This window comes from Cervus canadensis, chromosome X, assembly GCF_019320065.1.
Source record: "Cervus canadensis isolate Bull #8, Minnesota chromosome X, ASM1932006v1, whole genome shotgun sequence".
Taxonomy (NCBI): Eukaryota; Metazoa; Chordata; class Mammalia; order Artiodactyla; family Cervidae; genus Cervus; species Cervus canadensis.
The window spans coordinates 28,683,329-28,700,397 of record NC_057419.1 but is presented as its reverse complement, the minus strand read 5'-3'; the positions used below and the strand labels follow the sequence as shown (position 1 = coordinate 28,700,397).

The window sequence follows — 17,069 nt, the reverse complement described above, 5'->3', positions numbered from 1 at the left end:
CAGTCTGTTTTTCCATGTCCAGTTCTAACTGTTGCTTCCTGAGCTGCATACAGATTTCTCAAGAGGCGGGTCAGGTCGTCTGGTATTCCCATCTCTTTCAGAATTTTCCACAGTTTGTTGTGATCCACACAGTCAAAGACTTTGGCATAGTCAATAAAGCAGAAACAGATGTTTTTCTGGAACTCTCTTGCTTTTTTGATGATCCAGAGGATGTTGACAATTTGATCTCTGGTTCCTCTGCCTTTTCTAAAACCAGCTTGAACATCTGGAAGTTCACGGTTCACGTACTGTTGAAGCCTGGCTTGGCGAATTTTGAGCATTACTTTGCTAGCGTGTGAGATGAGTGCAGTTGTGCAGTAGCTTGAACATTCTTTGGCATTGCCTTTCTTTGGGATTGGAGTGAAAACTGACATTTTTCAGTCCTGTGGCCAGTGTTGAGTTTTCCAAATTTGCTGGCATATTGAGTGCAGCACTTTCCCAGCATCATCTTTTAGGATTTGAAATAGCTCAACTGGAATTCCATCACCTCCACTAGCTTTGTTCGTAGTGATGCTTCCTAGGGCCCACTTGACTTCACATTCCAGGATGTCTGGCTCTAGGTGAGTGATCATACCATCATGATTATCTGGGTCATGAAGATCTTTTTTGTACAGTTCTTCTGTGTATTCTTGCCACCTCTTCGTGTCATCTGCATATCTGAGGTTGTTGATATTTCTCCCGATAATCTTGATTCCAGCTTGTGATTCACCCAGCCCAGCATTTTGCATGATGTACTCTGCATATAAGTTAAACAAGTTGATAATGTAGATGTTTATATATTCTCCCAGGTTAAGGGATCCAGATGTGCTCACGACAAAGTGTCAGATGTTTTTGTGTTCTGTAAATATGCCCATCCACTGAAAGTGTAAGTGCCTAAAGTTGTATGCAGACAATTTATGAGAGCTTATGTATTTCTAGTTATTTTACAACCACGTAGCCTTCAAAAACAACCTGGAATATGGCAATATATTTTTGTATTGCTAGTTATCTTTATTTAGTATATTTGTGCCTCCTTTTCATAATACTAAAGAAGTGAATGTGGAACAATGTCCATGCAGCCAGATAAAAGGAGAGGAGATAATGCTACTTGTCAAACTTGGATTCTATATTTTTAGGTCTGGGAGGAATCCCAACCTCTAAATTTTATCAGTGAGAAAGCTCAGACCTAGAGAGAGAAACTAACTTATTGCTACTAGACCTAGAGAGGGAAACTCACTTATTACTACCAAATCACTTACCTTGTAATTGGCACTTGAAACTAGCACTCAAATTACTGACCCCTGGCATTTGTTTTGAACTCACATTTGTATAATGTTCTATCTTTGTAAAGCATGTTTTCAGCATACAGTTCTTATTCCCATCTAGCTCTGGGAACTAGGTGGTAGTATTATCCCAATTTTAAATAAGGTAAAGCTAAAGTTAAGAGGCAGTGAGGAGCCTAGTGTCTTGGGAATGGTGGAGATAGAGAGTAAGATGCTTATTAATTCCATAGCCCTTGCTCCTTGAACATCTTAGAGAAAAGACACATATTTAAGGATAACAGAGAATAGGAAAAAGGCAATCTAATAGATTGAGGATGAAATAAAAGATGTTTACCAAGCAGAAGAACTGAGTAACACGAAGTCCTGCTTGAAAACTGCTGAGACTGGGAATAGGGAAAGCTTAGATAATGGTTGGATTACCAAATATCATAATATTTATATTTCTTCTACTTTTCTCTTCCTCATCTTTCAAAATCATTCATTTTGCTCCCCCTATTATGCTAATGTATTAAAAAAAAGTTTCCAGTTTATTTATAATTGTATGTCATCAGTAACAGAAGAATCCTAAAGCCATTTGAGATTTCACTTGTCATTCTCTTCGTGCATTATTTGTTTCAAATTTGACCTTACCCAGCATTTTCCTAACTTAGAAGGTTGTCGTTTTGTTTAGTTTCTGCATCATATATCAAGTGGATTTCTTGTTAGTGGATATTACTATAAACAAGGTATGCTTTTGGAATAAGGGCTTGAAATTTTTTTTTTTTTGGTTAACTGAAAAGTTGGTATTTTCTCTCTCATTTAGTATTAATAAGCACTGTTTTAGTCTGTAAGAGCATCTAAAAACATTTTACAACCTTTGAATGAAGGCATGGTAAGACATTAGTATCCTGTTCTAGCAGAAAATAAAGACCCCACCTTTATCCTGGCCTTGTAAGGAGACCCTGTGACCACACACCTCAGTTGTAGTTGGTCTTAGATCACTGCTGTTGTTAACCCAAGAGCAACAAACATGCTTTCTGCTTAGTAAACCACATCGTGAGTGTGTTTCTGAACAAATTATTTTCTCTAGGAAGCAATTTTTGGAGATAAACTTCACATTTCCTTTTTAGTCCCCACTACCCTTCCCCCGTTTTCAGAGGCTCAGATTGGGGTTAAAATACCCTTTCGTATTAATTACTGTTCTCCCCACCCCCAGCCCCACTCCTTTCCTGTTCCCCCCTCTTTCCCCCACCCCCAATGGCACTGCTCTGCAAAGCCTGCCATGATTGATATGATGGCAGTGCTGTCATTCTTCTTAACCAAAAAAAAGTCATTTTTGTTCTAGTTATTTTAATAGAGTCCCATTAAAGATGTATTGCTGACTGAAATACCGGCATGAAGGGCTCTCACTGAGCTGAGCCCAGGAATTAAGAAGTCAGGAAATCGGCTGCTGCATTGCAAGAGAGCCTTGTGTGACACCGAATCTCCTGATTGGGGAGATCATTACTGCTATTATGACTCGACTTGCGTAGGAATTTTAAATTCCATCTGAATGTCAGTAATAACCCTCTTAGCAAATTATCCTGAATAAAATCACGAAGGCATTTTATATAATAGGTGTTGAATTACTGGATAGATTTGCTAATTAAATACTCTTTGTTCTGCTGCAGTTGACATTACAGGGTAAGATCTTGAACAATTATTCTCAACAGCTGTACTTTGTTAAGGGAAAAATTAACCACAAAGTTTATTTTTTTACACTTGAAGTTGGCAGATTTTTGAAATGTGCTTGAAAAAATTCCATCATCCAATTGGTAATGAGTAGATAAATATGCAGGTGTTGCTGTGAAATCAGATAACTGCAGACTGCCTTATTAATGAATTTAGCAAGCCTTTATAGCCCTGTTTTCTAGCTGCTGGCACTTAGAAAATGATTTTCTGTCAGAATGGGTAGCTTTAATATTAGGCTTGTCACTTTGAAATGAACTTATGAACGGTTATCTTGTAATCATTGTACCTTGTGTCCAGTAGACCTTTCAGGATACCTGTGGATTTTTTTTTAATAAAATGCATTTCCTTAATGGGGAAATATCTGTAATGTATAAGTTTTTGATTTTTGACTTCCAGAACATTCATGTGGAATGGGCTTTTTAACAAGGCAGGGAGACATAATGAAAAGAAAATGAAACATAAGGTCTAGCCCAGATTAGCGCCTAGTTTTCCTCATCTGTAAAATGGGGTTTATAATTGAGCATTCTACAAATATTCATTAATAGCTACTGTGTACCAGGGCCTCTGCTGCTGCTGCTGCTTAGTTGCTTCAGTCGTGTCTGACTCTGTGCGACCCCATAGACGGCCTCTGCTAGATACTAAGAATTTGGTAGCCCACAGGAAAGATGGTGATTAAAACTATTGTCAGAAATTGGTACCACCTATGTGGAGACTTGTTTGGCTATGTTTATCAAGAATTGTAAAAAGATACAGCCTTTGACCTGGTAAGCCCTCTTGTAGGAGTTTATTTCATTATTGGCAGATTGGCAAATTACATGTATACATGTAATAAAAGGATTATTAAAGTGTGATTATGAAGGTAAGCATTAGGAACCACCTACATTTATTAGTAGAGCACTAGTTAAATCATGCTTGAGATGTACAGTGGAACACTATGTAGTCATTAAAAAGAATTGAGACTGCTCTTTATGTGTGAGTAAGGAATAATCTCTGAAATAAAGTACTAGCTGAAAAAAGCAATTGCAGTGTGTGTAGTTCTTTTTTAGCTTTTTATTTTATATTGAAGTATATCTGATTAACGATGTGATGGTTTCAAGTGGACTGCAAAGGGACTCAGGCATACATATACATGTAATAGTATATATAGTTTTAGTAGTTTGCCTAGTTTTCTGTCATTTGTTTGCAAAGCATCCATCAAGAGTTTTCATCCATCAAAGGGAAACTCATTTTAGTAGCAGGCCTCACTCAGATCGTGTGTGGAAATCAATGGTTGTGAGCTGGTGGCACGACAGCGTGAGGGTGGGTGTTGGAGCTGAGAGGTGAATGTTGCCACTTCCCATTGGAGGTGTACTCGGGGGTAACACAGTAGGTTTGGTTCATGGTGCAAAAGGAGAGCAGAAGAAATCGGTTAGTACACTCATGGAATTGGAGTGAAAGATGGACAGATTGCTCCCGAGGTGTTGTACTTAGCAGGAAATAGTTACCTTGTGGGGCTCTCCATTGTGATGAGGGAAGCCCAGCCCAGCAGGGTGGAATGGGCAGAGGGTGAAGACAACTCATGGTAAGTAGTTTTGTCCTCACTGATTACCTTGACTTGGGTGGATCGTGTTATTGCTTTTTCCTCAAAGGAATTGTCAGGTGTTTTCCCACAATGCATTTTCCTATAATTTAAATATTAAAAAATGAAGATGAAGTGGAGGAGAGTGAATATTTTTTATGAGTTAACTGGATTTTAACATCTAGTAGAAAAGTGATTGAGATGACTCTGAGACCTATCAGTCAGCTAGCCAACAGTTTTTCAGGTGCTTGTTAGATGTGAAGCACAAACATGTGCTCTGACCTCCAGGAACTTGTGGTCTAATTGGGGAGGGGACAGACTGTGGGCTAAAAACTGTTTCCAGGATGGGATTACCACGATTATCTTAGTCCAGTGGTCCTTAACCCTGCCTGCAACATAAGAATAATCTTGAGAGCTGTTTAAAAAAATTGCTGGGTCCAGGTAGTGGCATTTTAGAAGATCCCAGGATGGTTCCACTGTATAGCCACTGTTAAAACCATTGGTTAGCCTGATCGGTATTTACCACCATCCACCACCCCCAGGGCAGGAGAAAGGTCTTCTTTTCCTGATAACTTAGAACACTGAGCTCATGAACAACATTGGGAGACTGTACCAAAGGGGAGGCGTACAATAGAAATGGAACACAAGGGGTAGATATAACAGATCCTCTTAAGGTGAGCATTTATAGGGCTTTGTAACATAAAGAACCAGAACAGAAACACCATGAGGTTTGAGCTGAGTTGACATGGAAGACTCTTGGAGGTAGGAAAAAGAAATGTAAATGAAGTAAATCTTCTCTCTGACTCATTGAAAGAGTGTCTCTGGCTTAAGAGTGATGCTTTCAAAGATGGAGGCTGATCTAGAGGCAATAGCGTGCAGTGACTCAGGCCCCATTCTCTGGAGTCAGAGTCCCTGGGTTCATATCTCTGCTCTGGCACTTACTAGGACAAATTAATTATCTTCTCTTTGTTTTTTGTCTCTAACAAATGGTTGTATTAATAAGTGGCTGTCTCAGGGCTCTTAGAGAATGAAATGAAAAAATGCATGAGATGCTCATAGCACAGCATTTGGCCCATATATTTTATACATAACAAACATACACTGAGTGCTCAGGATGTTGTATTACTCCTTTGAAGAGGCCTTCATTTGTAAAATATGTTTTGCTTCTGATCTAGTCCAAGATAATTTATATATTTTTGTCAGCGGCCACACTGTAACCTATTTAACCTTTAGTCTTACAGCTGTATATACCTGGGGACAGACCTATCAAAGATATTATCTACTATCTATTTGTCTTTATTCACTGAATGTTTATTGAGCCACACCTTTGTACTGGGCACTGTGCTTGCTCCAGGGATATATAGTGAAAAGGGCCCCCCCCCTTTCTAAAATTATTCTATCATCCTGAATACTGGAAAGATTGCTAAGTTTTACGTGCTTGGCTAATCTTTGTATTGTTGTTGTTGTTTTTAGCCATATAGTTCTTTTTAAATATTGCTATCAAGAGTAGTTTGCCTCTATGCCATATTATAAAAGAATATTCTATTATGTATATTTGTTAAAGATAGACCTTTACAGCAAATCTGCAAACATCTCTCTGCCTAAGAGTTGGTATAGAGGCAAACTGATTTTTAGATTATGATGATATTGTTTTGAGGATTATAGTTAGAAAACCATCAAGAGCTTTTAAAATATACGGAAATGACAAACCATGGGGTTGCCTATCTCTCTCAGCATATATTTAGGTTTTTGTAATTATGTAATGCATTAATCTTGACTTTTTTTCATTTCATTTAGATTTTGATGCATACAAAAGAGATGGTTCAGAAGGTAAGCATTTTCATTGTACAGTAATTCTTAGATACCATACTTGGTGATGTTGTTGTATTTAAGGAAAATTGTAACCCAAACACACTGGAAATGGCTTCTTAGGATGCCTGGTTTACATTTATAATCCCTCCTAATGGATTATAGCTTTTTTCTTTTACTAACACTGATATAATCTAACCGCTGCTTGAAGCCTATATGTGAGTGTTTCTAGCAAATTAGTAACAGTGCTAATTAGAGTTTACTTCCAGGCCTTTATACTGTATGTGCTCTAGTGTTGTTTGTGATGATTGATTTTTTTTGGCACTCTTCATATTCTGCTAACTACTAAGAATTTAATATAGATTTGTGGACTGGGTTGAAAAAACCCCATTTTGTCTCTGCTTTATAAATTGCCCTGACCATTAAGCATGAGAGACAGTTGGTAAATACAGACCCCTCCCTTTCCTGGTCTCTTATCTTTATATTATTCAGTCCTACATTTTATTTCAGTTGAAACTAGATACTTCCTCTGCCATTCCACTGTCTGCTTTAAGAAAATCAGGGAGATTTTATTGTGTGTTTTTTGGTTTATTGGGGCTTAGTCTTTCTACACTGACAATATGGGCAAGAAGAAATGTAAACTCTTCAAAAATCATCTGGAACCTGTAATTTATATAATGGAAAATTTTGAGTTTCACTGAGTGTGTGATGGTCATGGTGTTTTTGTTGTTAATTTTTATAATTTTTGCTTTTCATTAGATGAATCTTGAAGTTATTTATGGAGATACAGATTCAATTATGATCAACACCAATAGCACCAATCTGGAAGAAGTGTTTAAATTGGGAAACAAGGTGAGATAATTTCATAAAATTATATGTTTCACCTGCTTTTGTGAATTGTGTCTGGTTTCTACATATACGTGTCCTTCTGAAAATGATAATAAATTTAGTGCCTTTGATTCTTCATCCCCTGTTTTATTTCAACTTCTACTCTAGTTATTTGCTTTGAGGGCAAAAATCAAAGAAAGTTGGTTTTTCCATAAGTAATAGATATGTTTTACCTTTAGAAAACAGTCTAGGTTTGGTAAGTTTAAGATGTGATCACGTTAGTTCCTATCACATTGTCATTCATAAGGAGAAATGTCTCTAGTTACATTCAGATGTATTTTATACAGTGATAGATATGGATAAATACATACCTAACTACATTATATGCATATATCTATAATTTTCACAAGAATACTTAAAATATATTTAAAAAGACAAGGGAACTTTAAAAAATAATCATTTGTGGCCTAACTGCAGTTCATCTAACAATTAGGTGTTTTTTGATTACTTGTTAAGATATTATCCCAATAAACTAAAACTAAGGTACCATCTTATAAGCTAACAACTTCCTGCCTATCTCCCCTAAAATGTGTGAAATTTGAGCTGTAGTCTTTACTTAACAACAAGCTTGGCATATTGTACTCATTGGACCTTGAAAAGTTGTGTATTTTCCCTTGAGGTGATGGTCTGTGCAATGACCCTATCAATAGAGAGCAGGTGGCTGTTCATTTATTTGTTCAGCAGATAGTTATTTGCTTAAAGTCATGGTGCTATAGGAGGTACTGAGAGATCTTAGACACTATTTTAATAGTAAAGTTTTACTGGCCATGTATGTAGTTGTTGGACTATCTAATCTCTAATTCAGTAGTTTGAAGGTAAGTACTTATGCATTTAGTTTTTAGATTCGAAAACAGACTATTACATAATTTTCAGACATTTCCTGTAGCTGACCCTGCCAATTCTGTCCTTTGGTTGAGTGAGATGATGTATTTATAGTATTGTCTCTTTGTATATCTTTTTATCTGTTTTTGTTCCTGTGCTTTTTCAAAGTTCTTGCATCATACCAAACATAATACCGTTTTCCATATAACCTGAGTAAATGTCTTCGGGTCTTGTGTGACTTCTAGTTCTGTTTAGATGAACTCTTGGGAATTTGTAGCATGTTCATCTTCTCCATATTAGATATTTGAGAAGCTAACATTAATGGTTGAAATTTTCACAGGTGAAAAGTGAAGTGAATAAGTTGTACAAACTGCTTGAAATAGACATTGATGGTATTTTCAAGTCCCTGCTACTGCTGAAGAAAAAGAAGTACGCTGCTCTGATTGTTGAGCCTACATCAGATGGGAATTACGTCACAAAACAGGAGGTGAAAGGATTAGATATAGTTAGAAGAGACTGGTGTGATCTTGCTAAAGACACTGGAAAGTGAGTTCAGCTTTCATTTTCGCTTTTGTTGTTTGCTTTTAAAAAATTCAAGCATTAACAATGTGGAGAACACTTGTGATTCTGCCAAGCACAAGGACACAACTTCTTTTTGTTATTGGTATCATTGTGTATTAACAGCTCTTACTGATTTGGAATGAAATTTTACAGACGGGTTAAAACTTAGAGCAAAACTTGCTCAGTAAGAGATGCTTGCTGTAAGGTGCATCTTACGAGTTTTCAGTCATGATGAGGTTAAACCTTCACATTTTAGATGCTTACAGAGTTTCATTGATGTTAGCTTTTTTAAATTTTGTTTTGCTTCACTGTTTCTATTAGGTAGGAAGTCCCTTACACTGTGCTCCTGAATCTCCCTCCTGCCTCCTTAGGGCCATGATTGTTAAGTTGTCCCTGTGTTGTGGCTTCAAATGTTCTGGGATTCAAAGTGGGCCATGGCGTGAGACTATCCCTGCCCATATCATTTGTGTGTAAAGGTTCTTACTAATCTCGGGTTAATTTAAGAGCTGGTTCTCAAATACCGTATGTACCTCCAAAATAATAAATGTCATAACTGACCCCTTAGTTTTATACATGAGACTGCAGATTGTGCTAATAAGACCTGTTTGTTTTAGGGCCACATAAGGCACCCATTTTAAAAAGACACATCTTCAGGTACTTTATGTCCCATCTTTCCAGATAATTCCTGCTTTGTGAACCTGACTAGTTCTGAAAATAGAGGGACTTTTTTCTTTAAAGTGAAATTTTAAATTAATTTTTGTGTTGCTGAATATCAGCATTTTTTACTTGTTTTCCAGCCTTTCACTTGCTTTCAAGTTGGGAGATTGAGCAATTGTTGCTTCTACAAAACTACTCTTGATTAGGCAAAGTTGATCATCTGAGTGTGGGTCACTGTTAGCCTTTTATGAAATATAGTTTGAAATGCTTCATTGCCCCCAAATGTACCCAAAGATGAAACTACTTTGTATAGACTGTCGATTAGAGTGTTCTCTTCAGCTTTGTCTTTTCTAAGAAAAGATGCATCATAATAGAAGTAAATTTCTCTGAGTTAGAAATGTATTAGTAATTAAAGCTATACAAATGTTTTTGTCAGGGTTCTTTTTCTGACAAATTATAATGCAGCTGTCAAACCCTCGCTCTGCATTTTCTCAGAAATGGATAAAATATTGGCTTCCTTACTCCTTTTCTTCTTCTTTTTTTCTCTTTTTTTGGGGGGATCTGATAGAATAACATGAAGTTTTTGAGGCATAGCAATACGATTGGAGAACACTGAGAAATATAATAAAGCCAAAGAAAGAAAAGTTTGAAATCTCTGAGTTTTAAATGATTTGCATAAACAACTTTATTTTCCTACTTTCTAGCTTGTGGTCATCTCGGGCAGAGATACTATCAGAGATAATATCTTGGAGCTTTATGAGGGAAGTGAAAAGTTTGTCTTCTCAGATTTTAACCTATGAGTAGAATATAGCTGCTTGTGAATTTTATAATTGTGTAAAAACATGATGGAACACATATTGTTCTCCATCCACACACAAAATAGGAAGCATTAGCTGCCTCATTAAAAAAAAAAAAAAGTCTCTGTGTTTAAGGGTAAACCTGACATTGCAAGGTTGGTAAACCTTTGGTAGAGTTAATGTTGAAAAAACAAATAGTAACGGCCTTCTGGACATTAACCCTCATGTTAGCTTTTAGTATGGCTCTTGTCCACATGTTAATCTAATGGCATTTATCTTCCTTGTCTCTTCTTTATTAATAAAGTATGATATTAAAAAAATCAAACCCTCTCCTTTTTTTTTTTTTCCCGGCAGCTTTGTCATTGGCCAGATTCTTTCAGATCAAAGCCGGGACACTATAGTGGAAAACATTCAGAAGAGGTTAATAGAAATTGGAGAAAATGTGCTAAACGGCACTGTCCCAGTGAGCCAGTTTGAAATTAACAAGGTAAATGTGGCATTTATTGCTGTGCCCAGCTGCTGCCATGTGTTTTTCTCCTCCTTCAGATAGTTGAAGAACCACCTCATCCTTGCAATTGAAATAAATTCTAGCTGGTGATGAAAACTGCTTAACAACTATCTCACAGACTGCGTATTAGCTTAGCACTCTTCCTAGCTCAGCCCCTGATGCTCCCCTCTCTGTTGCAGGTCCTTCTTTCTCAGTTCTTTATTCACGGAAGCCTCGTGTCCAGAGGTGCTGTGGAGTGATATAATTGATATTTCAGGAACTTAAGAGTATTACATTCTTCATATTCCTCCTAAGTTATAGTTGTTTGGGGGGCAGGCCTATAAACTTAGACAGAGAGCCTGTGTTTGTGCAACTTTACCGAAGGTGATCCTCAGAGGTACTATAATCAGAAGGCGTCTCTGGATGTTGTTCTTTAGTCATAAGATGGTGCTAGCGTTTTCTATATATTCAAACCACTTGTGGTTGGTTTTTTTTTTAAACTGTAAAAGTTACTCTTTATGGATAGTCTTAGTTGTTGAAAATTGAGAATATTTTTTCTTACCTTATTTGAAAAGGAAAGTCTTTGTTTCCAAAAGTGCTGTGTAATTCAAGATGTTAGGTTACAGATTTTTCTCTTTTTTTCCATTTAAAAAAAGTATCCTTACATACTCAGAAGGTAATTTCGCAAATACCATTTTATCCATTTTGTGATAAATAAATTTTGTTGTCAAACCTCATACTAAAAAGAATTTTGATGAGAAAGAGGCTAATGATGGCATTAAATGGAATTTATAGAATTAAAACTTGTTCTTAATGCCCCTATACTAAAATAATGAGTCATTTCTGCACATCCTTACTCTTTAAAACAGTTTTACATGATAGCAATTACAGTGTATATTATTTTTAAATTGTTTTCACTTAAATAGATTTTACCACATACTGGTATTAACCTTAAAAATCATCATGTTTAATCTTGCATTTCACTGGTACACCTTTAATTAAAATTTTTGCTTGAGTATTACATTTTTTAATTTTTGCTCTTGTAAATTACTGAATTGAACATCTTTGTTTATTTGTCTTTTTGCTTTTGGATGAATTACTTTCTTAGTTTAGAGTCCTTAAAGGTAAAATATTTGTGTCAAAAGGTTTCAGTATCTATATGGCTCTTGTCAGATTACTTTGTAAAGCAGTGACACTAATTAATAATAAAAAAAAATGTGTGTGCTAATTTCACCACAGATTTTCTTGTACTATATAAGAGATATTTCATTGGTCATAATATCATTGGTGATATTTAAGTAAAACATCGCTACCATAAAGGATGTGAAACACTATTTTATCATTGGATTTGATTTGCATTTCTTGGGTTCCTAGAGAGAATGAATATTTTATTTGCATATCCTTGTTTGTATTTATTCTTAGGGTAAGTCATTTGTTTCCTATCCCTTAACTGAGATGTCTTTAATATCACAAAGATGACATTCACTTACATGTGAAAGGTACAAAAAATGAGAAATAAGTAATATAAGAGGATGTGTATTTTGGCACTAGCTCTTCACTTTAAGTGATGCAGTGCATGCCTATTGGTATGGAATCACCTGTTACATTGGAGAGTGGTTTCCTTTCAGGTTTTGTTTTGTCTCTTAAAAATTTGTGTAAGAGTTACTGTTTCAGTTTTGCTTTAATCAATTTTTGTATCAGTTCTGCAGATTGCATCCCTTATACTATCTACCTTCTTAGAAATGTGGGTCCTCTGTTGCATGGGATTCCAGGCATGAATTAGGAAGGCTGAATCCCAACATGACCACATTACTGGCAAAAGAACATTGCACTCTAAGGCAGTGGACCCAGGCCATCATCTACTCCTGTGGGTAACAAGACAGTGTTACAAGTGTGCAGAGAAACCTAGCCTCAGAGACACACTGGCCACCTCTGAGTTCTCGGGAACTTTCTTCAGCCTTGCTATTTTTAAGTTTTTATTATTGAAAATTTAAAACTTATACCAAAGTAAAGAGAATAACATCTTTTCTTTTCATTTATTTTTATTAGTTGGAGGCTAATTACTTTACAATATTGTAGTGGTTTTTGCCATACATTGACATGAATCAGCCATGGATTTACATGTGTTCCCTGTCCCATCCCTCTGGGTCTTCCCAGTGCACCAGCCCTGAGCACTTGTCTCATGCATCCAACCTGGGCTGGTGATCTGTTTCACCCTTGATAGTATACTTGTTTCAATGCTATTCTCTCAGAACATCCCACCCTCGCCTTCTCCCACAGAGTCTAAAAGTCTGTTCTGTACATCTGTGTCTCTTTTGCTGTTTTGCATATAGGGTTATCGTTACCATCTTTTTAAATTCCATATATATGTGTTAGTATACTGTATTGGTCTTTTTCTGGCTTGCTTCACTCTGTATAATGGGCTCCAGTTTCATCCATCTCATTAGAACTGATTCAAATGAATTTTTAATGGCTGAGTAATATTCCATTGTGTATATGTACCATAGCTTCCTTGAGAATAACATCTTGAACCCACATGTATCCATCACTCAGCTTCAGTAATTACCAACTCAAAGTCACATATTATTCTTATTACTAACAATACTGGTTAATACTTAGTGTGATTTGGACTGTGCATATATTTTTCCATGGCAGAACTGAAACCTACTTACTGTCTTTTCACTTGGTGTGGTAGCTGGCAAATAATAGTTGTTCAGTGAGCATTGAAAGAATTCCTCTGCTTGTTTAATCATCCATCAAACATGGAGTACCTCTTACATGCACAGTGCTAGAATCTGGGATATAAAGTAGAATAAACAAAACCTAGTTGGTATTTTCAAAATGCTAAGATGGTCTAGCAAAGATACTGTTCCATGTGCTTAAACTTTTTTAAATAAAGAAGAATTCCTGCAGTGTCAATGCAAGTACAGTAAATTCTATGAAAGGACTATCTATATCATAGCTATTCCTGTGCTTGTTTATATTAAGCTTTTTATATATCAAAAGTGACTGTGTTGATTAACATTTGTCTGAATATCTGTAGTGTTTAAACTTGTGAGTAAATAAGTTTTTACATTCTGTCACTTTCAAAGAAGAGTGGAATGGAAGAGTCCATGTACGTGACTAGTTGTGGAAGGCCTTATGATAAGATATAGATTAGATTAGATTGACTTTGTGATATCGGTACAGCTTAAAAATGGGAGGTGAGTCTCAGGTGGAGGGATGAAGTGGTGAGCTTTACCTTTGTAGAGATTTAAGCCTTTGTTGCCAACAGCAGCTGAAAAACACTGTGTGATTTTTCTGAACTGCTGCAATCTTACCTTAAATATATTTCATAAAGTAACATGAAATACCTCAGAGCTGATTTGTCTAGCCCTGGCTAACTTGAGCCTAAACCACCAGGAAGCATTTTTTAGAAAAATCAAGCCTTCTGAAACTAGCTTGTAAAATTCCCAAATAACCCCAATCTAATAATTGGAAAGTGTGTCAGATGAAATTCAGAATTTCTTAACATTGCACTGAAGTATAGTCAATTGAAGAAGATAACAGTTTTCTTAAGTAGAGTTATATTGATTAAGATTTCTATGCAGTATTACCCGTCCAAGTCAATCAAGACTTTGCATAATGCAGCTTTGAGGAGGTTCAAATACTTGGAGACTCTTCCAGGCAGTCACTCTCCTACACTGAGTGTATAATTTAGAAAGTGTACATAGCGGGTGGATGTGCAATTGTGTTTGAGGACCACCTTTTATTCTCCTATGGTAGTTCTCCAGTTTCTTGGTCTCAGGACATTTTCACACTCTTAAAATAGTTGAGGACTGCAAGAACCTTTGTTTATGTAGCTTATGTTGATATTTACTGTTAGAAATTAAAACTGGAAAGCATTTATTAATTTATTTAAAAGTGTCAGTAAACCCATTAAATGATTGCAAAAATATTTTTTTTCATGAGAAATATGTATTTTGAAACAAAGAAAAATAAATCAGGAATTGTGTCATTTTGCTGTTTCACAAATCCCATTTATGTCTAGTTTAGCAGAAGACATCTAGGTTCTTATATCTGCTTGTGCATCCAGTCTGATGTGATGTTGGTGTTGGTTCAAGTATAGGAAAAAAGTCATTTCACACAAATATGTAGTTGGAAAAAGGAGAACTATTTCAGTAACTTCTTAAGATAGTTGTGTGTATTCTTTGATTCTATACCAGTACTCTGAGTGGTATTGTCTTAAAGGTTATTTGCAGTGTGAAAGTAGGAAACCATATCTCACTCTCTTACATTAAAATCTATTCATCTGTGTGGTGCTTTGAGTTGATAATTTACTCATGCATAATATTATATATTGATCATTCATTAAATGTCTGTTTCCTGAGTTTTACAGATCTTCCAAAATATTGGTACATTTCATTGTACCAATGAATTATCAAATTATCAAAAACCACATTTTAAAACATCCCTTTTTATGAGAAAAGTCTTCAAGTATTGGGGAGCTGTCAAGCTCACAGGAATGGAAACAAATTTTCCAAAATTCTAATTTGTGCCTGATTGCTTCAGTATTCTCAAAGGCAATATATACTGTCAGGTATTTTCCTTGAAGTGGCAGGCTCACTTGGTTCTTTTTGAGTGATTGTCTGCTAGCTGCTCAACTTAGGGTAACCCATAGCTGGCCTGCCATTCTTTCACGTAAAAATTGTGTTGAGAAAGGCAGCTAGTTTAGCTTGTAACTCAGACAGTTGTATATTACAAATGCCTTTCCTTGAGCATCGTTTGTTCTTGAGTATACAGTAGACGTGCCTTGTGCATACTTCCCATTTTGTCACACAAAATAATAACTTTGTATTCAACGACCAAGAACTTAAAAAAAAATGAGTGTGTGGTAGTGATGAATACAATGTGTATTAGTACAGTTTGGTGTGTCTGCCCAGGTTCATGTTTCTAAGGCATCAGCACCTTTACTGACCATTGCTTCTGCATCGCCAGTGCAAATGATATTATTAGGAAAATACTTTTGACCTCTCCAGCCTGAGAAAAGGTGTCGGGAACCCCCAGGGGTCTGCCAACCACACTTAATAGGTGATCTAGACACACACCTTATTCCTGGTCGTTTCTCTTGTCTTTTGAAACCTACCCCTTCCCTTAGTGCATGTTGAGTTCTAGTCCAATAGACTATTTTTTCTCATCTTACTTTTAACTTTTACTTTTTCTCCCTGCTTGAATATTCTTGATCCTGTCATCTTTTCTTAAAATTTCTTTTTTCCTTCATGTGCTAGTTTGTTTTCTTCTTCCATGATTTCTGCTCTCAAATGGTAGAGGTCTTTCCCTCTCCAGATTCTCTGTAACACATAGTTCACCACTCCCTTCTGGCACATGTAGCTTATTTTAGAATTTTTTTTGAAGAATGGAAAGTCATCTAATAATGACAGATGGCCTAGAACCAGTGACTGTCTTACTCATCATGCAATAGTTTACAATGCTTGAACTTCATGAATTATCACGGAGTGAAGGAAGTAATTTCTTCTGCAAACATTGGGTTGCTCTACGCGCCAAGAATTGTTGTGAACCTTGTGACTGCAGCTATGGGAAGCGCTGACCTGTTCCTGCTCTCGTGGGGCTTTTCTATTTACAAGCTCACTTACTCTGCCTTTGGAGAACTTAAGTTGACAGTGTGAGTATATCCCATGATTTCTGGTGCCTTCCTGATTTATTTAGGTGGAGAAACCTCTGAGAAATAAATCGTTAAGTCAGAGGAACCATTATCCATCCGTCTTAAGTAACCTGTTAATTTGATGAGAGAGTTGCAGACATTAGGAGAAATTCTAAGGCTGCATAGAAGACTGGATGTATAGTCTTAATTTTTGTATCCAAGTATCCTGTGCCTTGGCCTTAAAACTCATATTTCTTTTTTGTCAGGGTTATATCTGGTTATATTAATGCAAAGAAATAGAGGAAAACAACAAAATGGGAAAGACTAGAGATCTCTTCAAGAAAATTATAGAGATACCAAGGGAACATTTCATGCAGAGATGGGTTTGATAAAGGACAGAAATGGTATGGACCTAACAGAAGCAGAAGATATTAAGAAGAGGTGGCAAGAATACACAGAAGAACTGTACAAAAAAGATCTTCATGACCCAGATAATCACAATGGTGTGATCACTCACCTAGAGCCAGACATCCTGGAATGTGAAGTCAAGTGGGCCTTGGAAAGCATCACTACGAACAAAGCTAGTGGAGGTGATGGAATTCCAGTTGAGCTATTTCAAATCCTGAAAGATGATGCTGTCAAAGTGCAGCAAATATGGAAACCTCAGCAGTGGCCGCAGGACTGGAAAAGGTCAGTTTTCATTCCAATCCCCAAAAAAGGCAATGCCAAAGAATGCTCAAACTACCGCACAATTGCACTCATCTCACACGCTAGTAAAGTAATGCTCAAAATTCTCCAAGCCAGGCTTCAGCAATACATGAACCGTGAACTTCCAGAT

The 17,069-nt window shown here is 36.4% G+C and overlaps 1 protein-coding gene across 2 annotated transcripts in view; it reads left to right on the top strand.

Annotated features, from left to right (window-relative positions):
- POLA1 (DNA polymerase alpha 1, catalytic subunit) overlaps nucleotides 1-17,069 on the top strand; it is a 287,339-nt gene that overhangs the window by 102,855 nt on the left and 167,415 nt on the right. For both annotated transcript variants that reach the window (XM_043457864.1, XM_043457863.1), the window contains 4 exons: nucleotides 6,367-6,399; nucleotides 7,138-7,230; nucleotides 8,429-8,634; nucleotides 10,458-10,590. In XM_043457864.1, the coding sequence (XP_043313799.1) occupies nucleotides 6,367-6,399; nucleotides 7,138-7,230; nucleotides 8,429-8,634; nucleotides 10,458-10,590 (465 nt within the window). The remainder of the gene's footprint in view (nucleotides 1-6,366; nucleotides 6,400-7,137; nucleotides 7,231-8,428; nucleotides 8,635-10,457; nucleotides 10,591-17,069) is intronic.